Genomic DNA, 20,755 nt, shown 5'->3' on the forward strand with positions numbered 1-20,755 from the left:
TGGTCTTTTGTGTGGAGGGAACCTGATGCAGGTAAGCCTCTTTTCCAGGCGGGGGCGGGGCCTCTGCGTCTACCCACCGGACGGCTCCGCCCACCATCTTGTCACGACATCATGAAGCTTTCACCGTCCAGCGCTCATCTGTGCTTTTTTAAATTTCTCTGACAACTGCAGCTTCATAGTTTCACACATAAAGATAAATGTTCTCACGGCTGTTGACGTTAAACTTTGATGAACTCCAGGTGAGGACGGACCTTCTGTCTCTCTTAAACACAAACTGGAGGGTTTCCACCTGACTGTAAACTCAACCTCCCTTTTCAATAAGCTGATATTTAACGTAATTCTGCTGCATTTGCTGATGCCGATGTAACTAACAGCATCACACTCAAACTGTCTTTAGCGTCGGTCGCCTCACACACGGCTGGAATTTGTCCCGATGTCTCATTAAAAAATATCCAGCGGTGTGACACTTACAAAAGCTGAAACTCAAACTGCAGGTGACACGTTTTGTCCTGGAGCCTCGGCTGAGCTCACGTGAGCTAACGAAACATTAGCTTCACAGTGGAGACGCTCTCATTCTGCTTACATCTTCGGCTTTAATTGTAATTAAATCTAAACGTCACCTCTGAGCCGTTCCTATTATAGTCTTGATCAAGTTTTGACCCTTATGGTTTTAGAAACTGCTAAATAAATACGTATCGGATGCTGTCGTACAGGTGTCGCAGTGATTCTGACACTAACCAGGATCAAACAACAAGAAGTTACAGTCGCACTTTCTTTAATTTAACTTCCCGTGCGGCTCCCGGACTCGTGCTGACGTATTGTCCTGTCGGCGTCCTCACACTGTGAAGGGTTGGAAGTCGCTCGCTGTGTTTCTCACACTGACTCACACGTGTTCAGCAGGTCCGACATTCTCCCGCCTGAACAGCCAAGACACCAGCGACTGACAGCCACACATGCTCGTATCAGACATATGCATACTGGCAGCGCAGGAACACAAACATTGGACGAGCGATCGTCAGCACTGGCTCTTCACCATCTCTAACACAACGCGGTCCTGCAGGGCCGCTGCAAAAAAAAAAAAAAAAAACGTTTCCGGGGCCCAAAGCTCCGAGAGGAGATATTTAAAGACGCAGTAACTAATTGTTTTATCAGTCCGTGTGTCATTTCTTTGAACTGGGACGACAGAAACAACTTTATTGATGCATCATGTGAACGAGCGCTGACTGTGGATGGGCGGAGCGTTTGTGTCCAAGCACTCGTTTTAATAATCACAGCGGGACTTTTTAATGCGATGACATGCGAACAGACATATTTGTACACACACAACACAACATGCACCTGGCAGAAGTGAAATGAATCCAGGGCAGGAAACGAGGCCAGCAGCGGTGTGTAATTACCTGGCATTTCACCGCCCTCGTCCTCCTCCTCCCCCCACTAACCGCTCATTATCAACGAGCCTCTCCTCCCTCCACCGCCTCAGACCGTCGACCCCTCCCCCCGTCTGTATCCGAACACGACCTGCTCCTAATTTTACACTCTCAATTTTTTCTTTTTTTTTTTTTTTTTGTTGTTGTGAAGTGTTGACGAGCAACCGGGCCGGCCATTATCCCGGCGCGGAGGGGGATTACTGGTGTTTGGCTACAAGTGAAGAAACAGTGATGGAGACAAAAACAGGCAGCGAGGGCAGAGCGTGACAAGAGCGCCGAGCCGCTTGTATGTGTGTTTTCTCTCCGCCTTTCTCTTCCTCTCGTGTTAAAGTCTTAATCTCCGTGGCTGGAACTGTGCCGGCGTCTCCGATCTGTCACGCTGCTTTGTCAGCTCGTCAGAACGAGAGAAAAGAGAGGTAAATGATTGAGACTAAGCCTGGAGGGGGGTGGAAACGGAGGGAAATTGATGTCTCAAGTGACAACAAGGGCAGTAATATGTTGCCAGTGACACACACAAACAGTCTGAGCGCAGGTTCCTCTCCTGCTTTCACCCCGTCCACACTCACGCAGAGGCATTTTTAACAGGTGATCTCACACTTCACCTTCAGTAAAGAGAGCGTGAGAGTCTCTCAGGCACAAGTTGAAGTATTGCATTTTAAAAGAAGGTCGATGGAAATGGAAACGCCTCTTCTGAATGATAATTCTGACTGAGGCCGTAATGTTACGACACCATTATTATTATTATTGATTCAGCGCCGGCAGCAGCTTGCGTGGAGCTGATTGTTAAAATCTGGATACAGCGTCAGAGGCCGAGCTCCGTTCATCCCTCTGACGCCAGAACGAGCTCGACTGCCACGAAGTCTTCTGCGTTAAGAGTAACGTGTTAGCTATTTACTGCGTCTTCTTCTTCTTCTTCTTCTTCTTCTTCTTCTTCATGTGTTTTTACGGCGGGTGGCGACCAGCGTAGAGCTGCGTCAGGAGACAACGAGACGATGGAAAGTGTTCAAGATTTTATCACAATGCAAATGGAAATTTTTGAGAAAGAAATTGCTTGTTGTATTATATATTATCATGTCTACTGTGAACATTTTGTCAGTATTAAAGGAGCAGTTTGTAGTTTTGGGGAAGAAAATTTAATGAGACGAGAACACTTGAGTATTTCTATTTTCCGTTACTTCAAACTTCCACTCCACCACATTTTTATGATATGATACTTATGTGCTCTTAATTAAGTTATTTTATATCCTCATCTTCTTCTATGGTGGAAAAACTGGAGAACAGGTGCGACACATGCTCGTCTAATCACATCATGATAACTTCTTTATTTATCTACCTGCGTATTCATCCACATGTTTAAGTTTATTTATAAGCGATCACCGTCATCAACATCCTGCTTCAGACGTTCTTTTTCTTCACGTGACTGAAATCTGTGTGATAGACAGACGAGCGAGTGCGAGGACAGAAAACAAACCCGTGTTTGAAATGTATCTGCGTTCATGTGGACGTGACGTGGAAGCGTCTGCTGGAACCGATCAGAGGCAACATGACGAGACACACGTGCTGCACTCTCGTCAAGATTTCTAATCGTCATGCGACAGCGATACTCGCTCTGCCGCGCTCTCGCTCCTCCACTCGCTCCAGAGGATTATGGGGAATCCGACAGGCCTGTCAATCACTGGTCCTGACGCCTCCTCTCTCTCTGGTCGAGTGTAACACCCACATCACCCCTCCTCTTCCTACACACACACACACACACACACACACACACACACACACACAGCAGAAACCCTCGCAGCCATGTGACCCCACTTTAACCCCTGGTTTCTGTCCAGCAGTCTGTCTGAATCACAGCGTCTCTGACTGATCTCAGTCTGTCACTCGCCGTCCGAGGCCTCTGCAGCAGCTGATGAGAACGCTTCTGTCGGGAAGTGTTTGACTTTAAAGTCAGAGAGGTTACAGGATCTAATGTCTGACGTTACCGTTTTGGTAGCCGCGATCAGAAGTGGACTTCACCACAACATCGTCCCCTGGTGTCCTTGAAGACGTCGGTCCAGTGGTGCAGCTGTCGGCCGTTTGGCAGCCCTGCTGGCTGTGATAACGTGACGGTGATGTGTTACGTTCAGGACTAATGTATCTTTACATCCCGGCGGCCGGGCGGCGGTATCAGTCTCAGAGCGGGAGCAGTGTGTGAACCACCCGTCTGGTCCGCTTCCCCACAGCTGCCTCTTTTCTTGCCAAATCACAAACCCAGATTCAGACACTCGCTCGTGGTGGAAGTGACAGAAGACGATTGAGTTCACTGTCGACATCCAGTCCTTTTTTTTTTCAGTGACAGTTTGTGTTAGTTTTGTGTTTTCTTGGACAAACAAAAGGTTACAGTCCCAAATTTATAATCAGTCTCCAGCCTGCCTCTTGCCTTTAAGTGAAGCCAAAAGGTTTCTGGGCTTCTTGAGGCTCCATTTCCTCGTGTTTCCACGAGGGACCTGACGTGCCATGCTCAGCGGCGCTGTAGCAGAACAACAACCCCCCCGGGGCCGACGCATGCCGGCTCAGAGAAAACGAGTGTGAAAGATGTCAAAGCAATTACAATAAGCATTACAGTTGTAATCTCCCCTGACAACAGGGAGTGTGAATGAAAAGGGTTTTACCCACTTCTCCTGCCTCTGGCCTCTCCCCGCCACACAAACCGCTGCTGCCACAGCAGTTAACGTTTCCGCCGGTGTAGCAGCTCCAGCAGCTTCTTGTTACTCCCGACACGGAGACGCTGGATGATTATTTTGCTTCTTTTCACCCAGGAAGCAGCAGGTGACGCTGAACACTTGTTCCCTGTGTTGTTGGAGTGTAAACCAGCGTTATCCTCCACAAACACACAAACACACAGTCTGCTGGTGTCCGTGAGGGAAGTGCTCTCAGAGTCATTGCTCACATTACTGACTCTGTGCTCAACATACATGTGTTTTATCACTTACACTTGTTATTTACAGAATGTTTTCACATAAATGATGTGTTTAAGTTTGTACCCAAAGAATCTGTGTTTGAATCATTGTTGGCGGTAAACTGGAAGGTAAAAGCTTTTATAGCCGCGGCCGGAAAGACGGGATGAAAAAGTCGTCCGTCACAAATCAGACATACGTGACAAACGGACGCTTTCCCCGTGTTTCAGTACAACTCGGCACCCCAACACCACTCTCATCAATACAGATCCCAGCTTTCTGTAACAGTTTGTCGGATGTAATGTAGCGTCACTTTCAGACAAAAGTCTGCATGTCATGGCAATATGTTGACTTGAAAATAATTTCTTTGCACACATCCCGGCTCCCCTCAGCTGCATGTCCAAGTGTCCTTGAGCAAGATACTGAACCCCAAATTGCTCCTGAATGTGTGTGTGAATGAGTGAATGTGGCATGTGTTGTAAAGCACTTTGAGCCGTCAGTAGACTGGAACAGTGCTACAAAAATGCAAGACAAACGCTGCACACAGCTCAACGTAACATGAACCAGAGACGATCGCACTGTAAAACGCTACCAGCTGAACCGCTGTGGATATGAGCTGCTGTGGCTTTTAATCAACACCTACCGAGTTAAAACATCGAGCAAGAGCAATAACACAATTCATACTGGATAACGTTAGCAAACCAACTAATATTATGTTCTACTCAAGTCCAGCCGTCTCTATTTTTTTCTCCGTTGGCATTCACTTCGGTCTCTTCACTGCAAGATAAAACTTGAACCTAATCCATGAACACTTCTTCGCCCCGGCAGTCGCTGTGATAGCGGTGTTAGCTGCAGCGCTCAGCTAGCGGCGCTAAACTGTAGCTACAGTACGTCAACACTTACGGCTGCTTTCATGAAACTCAACATGAGAGGTGAAGCGGAGCGGGTAGAGGACGTCAGAGGAAAAATATTGAAAACATTGAACAGAGCTAATGGAAGCGTTGGCGAGACGTCAGCCCGCGATGCTTCGTTGTTTTTGTTTTCTTCTTTTCATTATTTTCTGTTCCATCTCACTGTGATCACAAAACCCTGCCGGTGAACTCACGCTTCACTGTTGTCTGTGCAGTGAAACGTGCACCATGAGCACCGGCCACGTTCACGTCTTCAACACCAGGCTGCGAATGTGTGGCGTCTGTCTCCATGTTCAGCCTCCACCTGTGTTGGAGTCGTCTTCAGACTGACTGTGTCGTCTCTCCCGCAGAAACCGGGGATGGATCTGGCCGACACCTACATCACCTTCGTACGGCAGAACCAGGACATCCTCCGAGACCGCGTCAACGACGAGCTCTACGTCGAGAAGGTGTTCGACGTGAGTGCTCATTCTTGTTTTGAAAGACAAACACACTTCATTGCAACTTATGTTGGTAGCGTTGGTCGCCGTGTCTATCAGTCATGATAACACCATGATCACCACCAATCTGTCATTGCAAACTAAAAGTGTCCAGAGTTAAAACATCCTAAAAAAAACTGGAAAGACAAAAATGTACCAAAGAAACCTGAAATAAAACACAAAACATGAAGGCAGTGGTCTCTGCAGGTGTGGGGGGAGGTTACAAACAACACAAACAAATCATTTGAACGACTTCTTGACTAATTGAAGATGAAGCCACAACAGTTTGTGTGTTTATGAAGACGACATCAGCCGTGACCCGCTCACACAATATTCAGCGCCGTGCCGTTTGTGACAAAAAAAAAGCCGGGTTAACGAGAGAGGAAGTGGTGTAGCGGTCGTGGCGTTCCCTCCCGTCAGCCGGAGGTGGAATGAGGACATAGTAAAGGTGGATTCTGCAGGCGGGTTCACAGCCTCATCAGACAAAAAAAATAAATAAACACACTCGGGTAAATGAGGAATCAATGAGAAAAAGTTTTTTTCCTTTTACTAACCACCTTGAAATATTGTCACTGTTCAAATTCAGTTCCATTTTCTCTTGAACTGCAAACACTTGAGAGTCTTCAGGTCCACACAGCGGTGCGATTTCTAAATTTCAATTTAAGCATCGGCTGTATGAAAGTTTTAAAAAGTGAAGCCGAGCACTGGTTGCAAATTCTAAATTGTATGTAAGCTTATGGGAAATGACCCAACTTCTCACTTGATTTATTTCCTCAGTTCATAGTTTCCAGATGATTTATGAGGGCAAAATGATTCCAGGTCATAGTCTGCTTTTTGGGTTCCCGCCTTTTATTTTATTGTGTAGCTCTTCTGCTCCACCTGAGTCACCTGGTTTGGAGTCGAACCTTTACCTCTGTAACTTACATGTGTCGCTGTGTAACAGCTGTTATATAAATATATGAATATATTCATCATAAAGTGTTTTCACTCCAGTCAGTCGGCAGCTGCGTTATTTTAGATCACACTACCTTGCTCTGCTTCTGATTGGCTGCATCCTTTCCATTAAGTAATGCGCATGTGCAACTCTCATCAAAGATTGAACAGAGGCGGGATGTCTCACTCCGTCGCTAAAACAGAGCGTTCAAGACACAGTTTGAACCACGCCAGAAAAATAATGTGTTTTTTAGAAATTAAAAGTATGTAAACTTATTCTACCTGGACACCAAAATAAAAGCATGAACCTGAAAATTAGCACCACACGACCTCTTTAATTTATCTTTATTGCTGCACTGCAAATTGTAATTTCACAATAAGCTGTTCTGGTGTCTGATCTTTTCATAAGAAACACTCGTATGAAAACTCACTGTGCTGATAAAAATCTCTGCACATGCAGCTCGCAGTCGGGCGTCGCTGCCGCCGGTGTGTGAGGTTTGATTCTCCACTTTCGGAGCAGCGGCAGGTCTGTTTGAGGCTGAAAACACAGACTGCTTCTGTTGACCTGTTTATCACTTAGGAAACACCGAGAGCTGTCGGCTCGCTCTGCAGGAGCTGCACACACACACACACACACACACACCTCCATCCATCCATCCACCCGTCCATCCATCCACCGACCACCCCCCCACCAGGATTCAGATTTATACGAATATTTTAGCGCCGAGTTGCCAAACACGCCTCAGCTCGCCGCCGTGAGTCAATGCAGCAGACATGGCGGCTCAGACCTTCGTACACATTAGCAGCACGAAGCAGAGCGATGGATTTCTGCCACCTGCCGCCTCCGCTGAGGGTTCGGAGCATTGTGGCTGAGGCTCGAGCTGCACTGTGCTGATCCGAGTGTGTGTGTGTGTGCGTGTGTGTGTGTGTGGGGAGGGGGTTGAGGAGAATGAGTCTAATAGAGCTCAGAAGCGCCCAGTCATGCACCAACGAGGAGGTGACGGCGGGGCCTCAAAGTGTCTCCGCTCACCCTTGAACACACACACACACACACACACACACACACACACACACACACTCACACACAGTTAGTGTGCAACAAAGAAAGTAAACCTGTGTTCATACAGCAGCGTCGGGCCTCCTGCCAGGCCGTCGTCTTGTCTATAAGCGTCTGAAGGAGTCGAACTCAAATTCATTTAAGGCGCCTTTTCTTTAAACAAAAAGCGTTTGTTCAACGCCGACGGATGGAAAGAAGAAGAAGAAGAAGAAGAAGGCGAGCAAAGTGACGAGAAACAGGACGAGGACGTGAGCTGATGTCAACGTTTCGGTGATTTCTGTTTTTTTTTTTTGTTCGGCGTGTGCATGCTCACATGTGGCTGTCCGTCTATTTGTCCACGAGTGCTCACCAGGGAACGTCTTTGTGTGGAGAGGAGTGTAATACACATGCCCACACACACACACACACACATTAACACACACACACACACTAACACACACACACACACAGCTCCATCCTCTTCACATTAGGAGCCAAATAACCTTGATGAAGCAGCTGACAAGGACGCTGCAAAAAAAAAAAAAAGAAGAAGAAGTGCGAGCGAGCGCTGTGGATCTCTTGACATGAAATCATTTCATCTCAGATTCGGCCTTCAGGAGTGATTTTTTTCATATTTTTTTTAATAACATAAAATGTTTAACATTATAAGTTTACATTTAGGACTGCGTCCAAATGGAAGGTAGCGAGGTGGAAAGAGAGAGAAGAAGAAATCACACGTTGCTGACGGTTTCATCCTTTTGACAAAACGAACGATCTCAGATGAAACGTCAAGGACAAAATACTTCACTACGCGTCACAGCGAGCGTCGTTTTATCTACATTCAGGAATTTCAGCATCATGAAAGAAGAAAATCAAGAAAATGACACTGGAAGAAAAAGTGATCTCAACAAAAATGACTCAAAAGGACTCAAAAGTTCAAATGACTTTGAATTTTAAGAATATGTGTAAAATGTATTAATGACATCATTACTGTGACACCATCGGGGAAGCTCCCTCCCCTCCTTTCATCATATCGTCTCTGACAGGACTCATGCCGACCCACAATGCTGTGCAGACCAGCCTCCACCCTCCTCCTCCTCCTCCCCACCCCCCACATATTCCCTCCATCTGTTTTCACTCTCGTCCTCTAATCAGCTCAATTAAGGAGCGTCTTCGTACTCAATTTCCACGTCAGTTAACGCGGCTCGCGAGGCGACCGCCAGGCAGCTGATTAGCCGATCTGAGGAAAAACTCGCCTCCCAGAGACTCAAATAAACGTTTCACTGAGAGGAGGAGGAGGAGGACGGAAATCAGAAGAAAATCATCACAGGAGCAGCAAATATCATCCAGTAATTTCAACATCTTCGAGCAGCTGTTAACTCAGCGAGCTGATTAGCATACAACACGGAGTCCAGCGAAGGAAAAAAAATATTTAATGTGGAGAGTGAGAGGAGGAGGAAATGATGGAGGGAGGGAGGGAGGGAGGGGGAGAAATGCCAATATTAGCCAGAATCAGTGACACTGTCCTCCTCACACACATGTAAGGATATGAAAATGTACACGACATGACGGCAAATCAGAATGTTTCATACAACCTGGAAGGAAAATGTCAAAATAAAGAAAAATAGGAACCAAAACAACGAACATTAAAACTGTAGTCAGCAAATACGATCGCACACGTCTGCACATTGTTCTGTTGGAGAGCGCTGATGTGCATTTCCTGGATGAAAACATGATTATTATCCTGATTCCTGTGATGAGAAGACATGAGGAGAATTTAATTTGCTTTGGTCGGAGGAATTTCTCCGACTGGACGTGTTTCAGATGATCTTCTCGAGGATTCGTGTCTCGTCAGGTCACACAAACAAAATGGCAGCAGTTAAACTTTGTGTGTGTTTCGGGGTTTTTCTTCTTCTTTTTTTTTTTTTCCCTGATCAGCTGTGATCACACACACAAGTTGACATCATCAAGATCAGATTCTGTTTCAGAAGCATTTGCAGAATTTGTTAGTCTCTCACAAAGCAAAGCATCCGGTTCTGTTTCCGCCAGACGGGAGAGAAAATAAATCCGGGCCGCTGATTAAACTCGTCTCCTCGTTTGAACGTCAGCGTATATTTTCTTTGCCATTAGTTGTAACTCAACAACTTGGACTGGGTGAAAAACTGCTTCATTACTTTGACATAATTAAAAGGAGCCAGTGTGAAGGAGGTCAGAGGTCGTTCCCACAATAGATGTAATCAAATATTTGCGTGACCCTCGAATGATCGCGGACGTGTTTTGGCTTTTGTCAAGTGTCTGAAACACCCTTTGGACTGTTTTTTTCTCTGTCAAATTGGAAGATAATTACTGTTCTTGTCAGTGTGAAATTAAGTCTGCCAGCGGCTCTTGAAGCAGATCTGAATATTACGGGTCATTACTGTGTCAGAGCAATTTCCCCGAACGTTCTTGTTTGACTGGTAACTGAATAAAGCCACCCGATGTGTGCATTGTACCAGCAGAGTGTTGAATGCTGCTGTAAGTGAGGATCGCTCCTCAGGTGAGAAAAGGTGTGTTTGATTTCCCTGCAGCTGTGGCCCGGTGGCAGAAGGTGTGAAGGAAGAGCGTTTAATGAAATTTACAAAGACGGAAACTGTTTTTTTTTTTTTTTCCCTCCTCTGAAGGTCGAAGCCGAGCTGTGAACTCTTCCCTTGACGCGAAGCATTCAGGAGTTTTCCAGTAAATTGGCGCCTTTGAATAGGTAAATGTTTTCACCTTTTAGAGTTTTGCCGTTTCGACGCCACGCGTCCTCTGACCTCGTGTTGTCAGCGGGACTGAAGCGAGGCGTTTTTTCGAAGCAGCGATCATCTGAACTCCTCGGCAAACGCACGGGAGCGACGGCCATCAGCGATCGCTGCTCAGAGAGTGACTGTGACAGCGTTAACATAATGTCCTCTTTTATTTATATCGTTTTTGGAGGAAATTTCTGGCCTCTGAACGTCTGACGTCAAATCCTGCTATTAGAGAATCTGATTTAATAATCTGCACTTTAAAGGGTCAGTGTGTTAAATCAGAGCTGAGTGTTTTAGACTGCAGGTCCTCTAATGACTAATAAATGTGTTGAAGTGAACTGGAAGAAAACCAACTTCTTTGTATGAGTCTAAAGTCTTTTCATTTCTCCTGATGTGAGTTTTGGTCACACTGAGACTTCGTTCACCGTCTCAGAGCCATTTTGTGTTTTAGTAGCTCGGGCTTCGGTTACAAAGGTACAAGATTTATGAAAAGTTGCGATCTTGAAACACAGCGGTGTCCAGTGGGAGACGTCATGGTGTCACAGAGCTTTGTGGACTTCTGTTTTGAGCTTCTTGAGTTTGGCATCACGGCCGTCACCGTCGTTTTGGAGCCGGCAGTGAGCGTATTTGGACACGATGGGGAATCTGGGGAGGAAATCCTGATCGTATCTGGCTGAGAGCTCGAGGACGCGAGTGGTCGTCACACCTGCTTTATCGTCTGGTCTGTAGAATGGACCGCAATTCACAGAAAGGTCATTCCACACCAACTCACCAAAATCCATAAGTTTTCCCACTTGATGTCATCGAGGTTCATGTTGACACATTTTTCAGATGTTAAAGTTAAAAAAACAAGTGGAGATGTGAATTTTGAAATTGACAGATTCTTTTTTCTGGTGAACAACAAAAGACTTCCTGTTATTAATTTGGTAAGAATATTTGAATAAACACATGTTATAAATAAGTGACCGATGAGACGAATGGGTGAATTATTGATGAAGACTTGGAAACAGCAGTCGAGACCATAAACTCATTAGGAAACTGTTTGCTGTGGTAATAAATCGAGTGAGAATTAGGGTCATTTTCTCATAAGCTTACATTAAGTCAGACGTCTCTTTGCAACCAGTGAAGTTTCCATCAGAGCGAATGCAGGATTACAGGCGCATCCAGTTGTTCCAGATAATTTCTATCTAAACAATACTTTTTATCGTTGGGTTGAAATTTGACAGGTAAATAAATTTGCCTTCTGTTTGTTTTTGTTTTGTTTTTTTACAGCAATGGTACACCGGCTCCACCAAGGCGGTGTGCGTCTGGCTGACGGACAGATTGGACCTGCAGCTCCACATGTACCAGCTGAAAACACTCATCAAAATCGTGAAGGTAAAGAACCGAACGAGACCAGAACTTCTGTCAGAAATACATTTTGTGTGTCGCTCTGAGTGACAGGTTAGTTTTACCTGTAAGAGCTGCGGTGATCCTGAGACGGGTTGTGTCGAGTTTAAAAGAAAGCATTTTTAAAATTTGGCTTGTTCGTGTAAAAACAGTCACAAGTGAAATGGGAGGAAAATAAGAAACGCTAAAGACAAACCAGCCCGAAGTGTCCTTGAAAGCAGCGGCAGCGGTGTGAAGAGGCGACGAGACATGAAAGAGAAAACTGCTCAACTGTGTTCTGCTGCTCGCTGCTTTTGTCTTTTCATAGTTTGCTAATGTACAGAGACGTGCGAGTTTAACTTGAAAGCGACGAGACGTGGAATTATAATGGCTTCTGACTGAAGGTAAAAACCCCTCGGATGCCTCAGTTTGCCTTCCCGGTCCGACACATAAAAGACTCGTCCTTGAGCCTCAATCTTGCCGCTTTTGTCCGAACGGCAGCCGCCTCCTCCTGCTCGCTGCATTCCTAAGATGCTGTCTGTCTTTCCCTCCCTTCTCCTTTTACCTATCTCCACCCCTCCACCCCTCCACCCTCCCACCAACAGAAGACCTACCGTGACTTCCGGCTGCAGGGCGTCCTGGACGGCACGCTGAACAACAAGAGCTACGAGACCATCTACAACCGTCTGACGGTGGAGGAAGCCACAGCCGCCGTCAAGGCCGGAGACGGCCTGCAGGGCATCAGCATGAGAGACAGCGACGAGGAGGACGACTGAACACACACATCGAACCTTCACCCACCGACACTACTCGATTATCATCCTCTCCGACAGATCAGGACCGTCGGTCACAATGATATGAGTCCTCTGCTGAACTCTGAGTGCGTCTCATTAAAATCTTAATTCTAGGCTCAAACTCAACAAATATAATCTAATATCAGGCTCGCTGAGAATACAGAAGTAATAGATTACTGCTGGACCAAACAGTCGTGCTGTTTACACCAACAGGACAAGTTATGCTAACGTTAGCTAGTGCGCCAAGTTGTGGGTGTTAGACTGGTTTTAATCTGAAACTGAAGTCAGCAAGTATTTTTAAATTCCCATGTGGGAGAATGAGCAGAAACATTAACATATTTAAATATTAACATTTTTATGTCAGCAGGGACAGTTAACGCAAACATTAGGTAGGCTAGCAAGCTAACAACATGTAGCTCACTCATTAGCTACAGATCTACAGATGTGTTTCAACAAGAAATATAATCTAAATATTAACTGAAACAGAGTTGACTAGTACAGTTGAACCATAACAAACACAAATGGATACCTGGCCTCGTGTTATCACCTGCAGGAAAAGTTATGCTAACATTAGCTAGCAAGCAGGGATGTGACTGTGTTGTCTCATATTTTAAGAGGAAATAAAACAGAAAACAGAGCATACTGTGCTAATGTTAGCTTGCTTCACTCGGCCACAGTCGAGAATGAAATTTTATAGATTTTAAAAACTGTATCATTATCCGTTACGTTATCCGATTTACGTTAGCTTAATAGATAACATAATCTTGCTAGTATATTACTTAAGACAGCCGTCACTACCTACAGTTCAGTGATAATGGACAATGTGTGACGAGATGTTTTTTATCATTAGAAGTAAACCAATAATCACTTATTAGTTACAGTAATAATAGAAAGTATATCAAATTTATTTAACAAGCGTACGTACACTTTGTCAGATCACTGTAAGAAAAGAAAACATCAGATTTATACAGGTTGCGGACTTTATCCTCGCTCTAAAAACAATATTATAGTCCTCTATTCTCCAGAACAAGATCACACCGTGGTCGTGCAGAGAGCTGTTGAGGCCACGTATCATTTCCGGTGACTGGAGGTCCTGATCGGTGAAGGATGGACGCCAGGTAGCGACACCCACCCTCTCCTCCTCCTCCTCCTCCTCCTCCTCACACCCGGCCTGTCACATCCTCATAGTCTGGACGCTGCCGTGCGAACACGTCCACGAGTGAGAATGTACGACAAAACAGGAAGTCAAGGTGAGGCGAGGCACCTGAAGGACGTGGTGCCGAGACAAACCTCGTCCTCCCTCTCTCACCTGCAGGACAGGAAGCCCCGCCCTCCTCCTCGTGCAGCCATACTCTAATTGATGTCACTTTGTACAGTCGAGCTCAGCGTTCCGCCCACAGCGCAGCGCTTTCCTGTTTTCTTTTCATCCAGTTGTAGCTTGTTGTTCAAAAAACGCCGAAGGCTGCGGCAGCGCTGAAGCCCCGAGAGTCCGAGCGAGCCGCGACACGATACTGCCGACGGCAACAGCAGTGAAATCAATCAGAAGATTTATTTTTATTCACGGGAAGCTTGGAATTGTAAGGTTCTGTTTTAATCATTCAGGTTATCCCTTCATGTCTTTGTGACTTGTTGATATGGTTTGATTTTGTTGAATAGCCAACGTACAGTTGAATGTTGGACTCGTTTACATCCAACGCCAAAGTTTCAGTACCGATGTGTCTTTTATGTCAGTAAAGTCGAGACTGATTCTCCTCGTCGCAGACTGAACGTCTGCGTTCATCAACCGTCACGTCAGCTAGTGTTTTTCAGTCGCCTAATCCGACGTTAAAAGCTGATTATTGTTTTATTACCCTTCATGTCTTTATGGTTGACAGTATACAGATATCTACGTGTGAATATTTTTAAGATGCCGATTAAAAACCCAGATTATATTCTCCATCTTTTGCTCTCCAATTGGCCAATACAACGTAGACTTACGTAGGTCCCTTGCCTCCAGATTTTGAATTCACATGCAGATACCTGTTTGAAGAGATGAACCCACCAAGTTTACATCTGAGATCTGAAGTCGGAGTGACGTCTGGTAAAAGAAGTGAGACAAGTCTGGAAATGCAGAAGCTGTCAGATGAATCAGACTGAAAATAAACCAACATGTTATGCAGATGATCTGATCCACTTTGTTTGGAAAGTGAATGCACCCGCTCATGTTTGGTAACTAAACAATGGACGTGAAAGTGATTTTTGTTTTCCGCTCTGACCGGTGTGTTAGATCGGCGAACTTCCAATAACTTTATTTGGGGGTTTTGCAGAATTGTCGGTTCAGTGTTGAGCCTTCGGAACAATAACACAAAGTAAATGATGTCTTAATGTTTGATGTTCGGTGTCTCACGTCTGTAGTTAGAGCTCTTACAACTCCAAGCTGATAAAACGTTGCTGTAGTCCCTCAATCTGAACCTGCTGTAGCTCGAAATGTCCCCGCTGCCAAACGACAACTGGTGGCCTCAGGTGCAAAAATTAAAAAGAATAAAGTATCTCAACAAACAACCACGCGAAGGTCTTAAAAAGTGTTGAAGCTGCATTGAAACTCTCTGAGTTGAGGGAGTAAATGTTCAGAAGTACACGTCGATGTCGTTGCAGATCTGCAGTCATCTCTGTTCATTGTGATTTTTACTGTCGTGAAGAATAATATTGAGCTGTAGAGTGATATGGTCGTACTGCCTGATGTGCATCATATCCAACGCCGATCAAAGTCTTAGAAAACGTGCCAACCAACTGGAACATTGTGGACTCTTTTTTTTTTGTTCTTTTCTCAACAGGAGCATCCTCGGATCTGTTTTTAATCTGATCGATGTGTTTAATCTGATCGGCAGCGCGCGGACGAGTCGTCTCGTCGCTGCCGTTCGTTTGTTCACTTCCGTCTGTTTTTGCGTGTCGTCGGTGAGAAAATACGAGTTTTACCTGTGAATTCAGTGTTTTGGCCTCAAAGCGACTGTGTGCAACAACCTGCTGTTTGTTTTTAACCGTCCGATCCAGTTTGTGTCAGTGCAGTTCAAAGGCCAAAAACTAAACGGACAAAAATCTATATGAAGAAGTATATTTATATCGTCTGATTGTGCACCTGTTTTGCTCAGGTGTCTTATTAAGTGTCACGATTAAAAGTGTTTTTAAAGCACCTGTTTCACCTTGAGGCTTTTTATTGTGTCGTTTGTTCAACTACGAGTTAAACTGAAGGTTTGTCATGAGCTGAGGTATGTAACGACTGTGATGTCACAGGCAATCTGTTCAGAACCTCTTGCATTAAAGGAACAGTTCACCCAAACGTGAACATTCAGCCGTTATCTCACCCCTCGAGCTGATGGAAAGTTGGGTGAGGTTTCCTAATCCGTTTGGGATCTCGGAGCTTCTGGAGACTTTAACCCAACAAGCTTTTTGGCTCATTTATAAATAATGATAATTGTTTCCTCTGTGATGAAACTTTACCTGAACTTCCATCTGCAGCGTTGTGGGTGAACTTCTCCTTTAATATTTAGCTACAGCCAGCAGCTGCCAGGACTGACCGACGAGTCGTCAACTATGAGATTAATCACCAACTTTTTGGATAATCGGAATGGCTGAGAAGATTATTACCACTCTTATAGCTGTACAGTTAAAGGAACAGTTCACCCAAAAGTCATCATCTCCTTCCTCCATGTTGATGAGAAGTCAGGTGAGGTAGCTGGAGACTTGGTGTAAAAAGGTCATATGATGCTTTTTGAGTTGTTGCCCTTCCTGTTTTGTGTTATGAAGCATTTTTGGGCATGTTAAGTCCACACCACATCTCTCTCACAGGTGTTTTATAAATATCTATATTTATAATTAAATATATTCACTCCAGTCAGTCAGCAGACATTCAGTTGTAACTGCTGTAGCAGCGTTATTTTAGATCACACTACCTTGCTCGACATGACCCGCCCTGCTCTTCCTCTGATTGGCTGCATCCTGCCCGTGATGTGATGCATATATGCAACTCTCACCAAAGATTGAACAGAGGCGAGACGTCTCACTCCGTAGCTAAAACAGAGCATTGAACACACAGTGTGTTGAAGAGATGAACCACCTGAGAGAAATAATGTGTTTTTTGACAATTAAAGTGTGTAAACTTCCTTCATAGGCTCCTCGGATTTCTCCCCCACCTTGGATGGAATAACATGAAATGGTGTGAATGACAAGCAAACTTATCAATCAGTGTGTAGCTATATGAATAAATGTAAACACGCCTGCAGACACTGATACAAAACATACAGTATCTAATGTTAGCTAGGTTAGTTAGCTAAATTGAGTTAGAATAAAACAATAAATAAAACTAAGTTGATACATGATAGTAACACGTACTGTTTCACATAATAGTCATGAATGACACACATACAGTAACGTTAGCTTGCTTGGGTGGCTAGCTAATGATAGCTAACTATAAAGTAGGCTAACACATGATAATAACACATACTCTTCCACACACACACACACATGAATGTATAAGTATGTTGAAAATGTACTTACTGTTTTAAGATGAAGAGAATACTAACATGAGGTTCATGTTCCAATATAAATAGATTCCTCACAGCAACAGCTGATTAGAATCAAAGGTTCCATAAGAAATGCATTGACCCACTTATGGAAGTTTGGGGTAATAATACAAAAACTAAAACATTTTTAAATGTATAAAAGGTAAATTAAAATGTTCAGTGGCTCCTTATTATAAACACGTTTTTTGAGGAATACCTGGAATATGAAATGATAGAAAATTATTGCAAGAAAAACAACACCGGCTCCTTTTTGACCCACTTATGCCGGAAACTCTGGCGGAGTCTTTATCGGCTCTTGATCCTGAACAGAGGCGGCTAATTTCCAGCGTTTCCAGTCTTATCACTTCTACTTTTTGTAGCCCAGTGTCCGGCCCCAAGGATTCTTGGGAGCGAGAGTTGGGAACCACATTGGGCAACAAGTCTTACGGTCGGTTGGTTCCTGCAGTGTGAAGTTGTGCACAAAGTTCACTGAACTAATGTCATGTTATCTCAGATTTACCCCCATGTAACTGACTCAGGTGATAGGTGCAAACAGCCATTCCCACATGTTCCGGTTCTGTCCCAGGCCCGCCACATTCTCAGAGGTGTTGGTGCTCGTACTACGTTCGTCCACAGGGGGCGCCACAATCAACAAACAGTGAGAGCTCATGTAGCTGCTTTAAGTCCACCTGATTTATGCTGCTTTATATTTCTACTGCGACGTGTTTTAGAGGGAATTTATTCTGCTTTTTACTTCACTACATTTATCTAATTATTATATTTAATAGTTGATTTTGTTTTACACATGACAAACATAATCTACCTGTTACATATGACACATTTTATAGAGTAACACTCAGTTGTGATTGATCAGGCTGAACCATGATGTCACTGAACACAATAAAAAAACTGTGTACAAATTAATATTCTGTGTGCAAGAGATAAAGTGAAGTTTATATCATTTTTCAGAACATTTAAGGCTCCTGAAGCGGAAAATTTGCACAGTTTAGATACTTTAACTCCATTTGTCTGGGAGCACTCGTGTACTTTTCAACTCGAGTCGATATTGAATGCGGGACATTAAAATGAAAATGTTCTTTTGACTCTCGATGAAAAAGTAAAACCATCAACATGTATTACAAACATTACATTACATACTACATGTTATTATTGTTTGAATAACTTCCACAGAAATTAGCATCAGGGCATTTTCCACTAGAATAATTATGGGACGTTTGCCTTGAAAATGCCTTCATCTTGTGTCACTGCAAGGTAACTAAACCATTCATATCTAAATATGAGCAGCTGAAGGAAATTTATAAACCCAACGTCACATTATTCACTAAATCTGAAGTCGCCAGTCTGCAGATTTAGAGGACGTGCCCGGAGTTTTAAAACGTTTTCCTTTAAGGTCGCAGGATTCAGGGCTCGACTTCGCTGTAAAAGGATTGGTTTCCGTTTGTTTTTGTCTTCTAAAGTACCTATTCTCTGTTTCTCCTTTCAGCTCGGAGGTTTACGGAGGTCTCTTAGGGTTTTTTTTTTCTTTTTTCTGCTCCTCAGAAGCCTTCTGCTGGCTGTCGTCCATCAGCTGCAGTTTCTTTTCTCTCCTCTTTAAAATGAGCATCAGAACCTTTTTCCTGCAACAAAAAGCAAATCTGAGTCCTGCTGCTGCCGACAGAGACACAAACACAGGACGGACGACACGGCGTCGTCATTATGTTGATTATTATTATAACTGTTATTTGATGATGATGATAATAGTAATAATAAGGATCTACACAATTAAATGTGAAATCAAGTGTGAAATTCTGCCATAAGAGTCAGATTTTGCCACAAAAACATGTTTCTTCAGCTGATTCTGATAAATAAACTAATAACAGGGTAAAAACCAGGACACCCAGGAGGTAAAATGAAAGAATTAGAACGTTTGAATTAAAAAGAAATTAAGTGTAAAATTGTGTTTTTTTCAAAATAAAAGACGTGTTGCTGATAAAAAAAAAAAAAACTGTCCTGCTTTAATTTCTAAACAGGAAGAAAGTGTTCAGGACTTCAGGCTGTGAGGATGAACCGGTTCCCCTGAGACCACCTCCAGCCCACAGATCAATACAAACAACACGATCAATAAAGCATGAAATAATAAAACAATAACCACAACAACACGAATATTATTTTAAAACTCATATTAACACAGAAAACTAAAAGAAAATGAAGTGTGAACTGTGAAAACCAGAGAAAATCACTGCAGAATGAAAGAATAAATCGATTTTAAGCAGCAAAAATGTGGAAACGAACACAATAATTTCTTGTTGCGTGTAAAATAAATATTTACACATTAATTTGTGTTTATTTGTTTTGACACTCATGATGTTTATTACAGCTGCTGGTTTGTATTCAGGCCTGCAGATCTGCTGCTGAACACCAGCCACACATTTAATCACTGCTTTCATTTTTATTCATTCAGTCACACAAACACAATAAAGCTCAACATTTATTATTATTAATATTATTTAGAGTAAATTAATAAGCTGTATACAAACGTGTGTTGGTGGTTTATAACACTGTGATCTGTTTGTAAGCAGCTCCAAGGATTATTATTATTATTATTATTATTGATTAACACAGTTTTTGTCAACAGTTACAATTTCTACAATATTTTGTTTTATTCCAGCTGTTTGACAGTTGTGTCGTTAATTATATCAGTAGAATATGTTGCTAGATGAATAAATTATCATTTATATCTTCCTGCATTATATTTGGTTATAAAACATTTATTTACACAAGAAGAAATCTCACATTTAACAGATTTATTATGCAGCAAATTCATAATAAACAAAATATTTCTGGTTTTAAAATAAACTGAAGCTTGTTGTTGTTTTGTGGAGTCAAAAAAAAAATGTTAGAATATGTTTTTGTTTTTTCGATTGATGTAAATAAATACTAAGGGGTTTTTTTTTATTTCATATTTAAATGTTCGGATTTTCGTTTTTACTTAAATCTTTTTTTTCGTCGCTTCAGTCGTGAGAATCTTTATTTGTAGATAAAATAAAATAAAATGAAATAAAATGAAATATAAGTGATTGAAGCGTTGCAAATGTTCTTTAGTGGAGAGGAATCAAATTAAAACTTGAACATTTTATGATAAATAAATAAATAATATTGTTGTGCGCAGCAGCTTCGGCTCCTTCTTCGTGTTTGTTGTTTGGTTGTGTGTGTTTCCCTCTTCAGGCCTCACGTTTTTATTTCTCTCCCTCTTTTCTTCAGACTCCTCTCTGTTGCTTTCATCGAGGTATTGTTGTCGTTTTGAAAAACCGTCACTCTCTGATTCACTCTGTGGAATTGGCGTGTTTCTGCTCGCCGAGTGGTTTTACAGCCTGATCTCTGTGCGTAAAGGCGCATCCGGGCAAAAAAAGAAGAAAAAAAAAGATTGAAAAGACAGGATGTGATGAGAGGAGAGAGCGCGCGGGTTGTTTCTCGTGTTGCTTCTTTAGCAGTAAAATATATATAAATATATAAAGATATATATCAGTCAGAGCTCCAGGAGTGTTTTTTCAGCCGCGGGTGGATTTTG

At 43.3% G+C, this 20,755-nt stretch overlaps 1 protein-coding gene across 10 annotated transcripts in view; it reads left to right on the forward strand.

The window, feature by feature from the left end:
- Positions 1 to 15,818, forward strand: part of cadps2 (Ca++-dependent secretion activator 2) — a 160,626-nt gene extending 144,808 nt beyond the window's left edge. For all 10 annotated transcript variants that reach the window (XM_037106757.1, XM_037106759.1, XM_037106758.1 and 7 more), the window contains 3 exons: positions 5,622 to 5,729; positions 11,760 to 11,864; positions 12,461 to 15,818. In XM_037106757.1, coding sequence (XP_036962652.1) covers positions 5,622 to 5,729; positions 11,760 to 11,864; positions 12,461 to 12,631 — 384 coding nt within the window. In that variant the 3' untranslated portion in view covers positions 12,632 to 15,818. The remainder of the gene's footprint in view (positions 1 to 5,621; positions 5,730 to 11,759; positions 11,865 to 12,460) is intronic.
- Positions 15,819 to 20,755: the final 4,937 nt, after the last annotated feature.

Source organism: Acanthopagrus latus, chromosome 8, assembly GCF_904848185.1.
Source record: "Acanthopagrus latus isolate v.2019 chromosome 8, fAcaLat1.1, whole genome shotgun sequence".
Classification (NCBI taxonomy): domain Eukaryota; kingdom Metazoa; phylum Chordata; class Actinopteri; order Spariformes; family Sparidae; genus Acanthopagrus; species Acanthopagrus latus.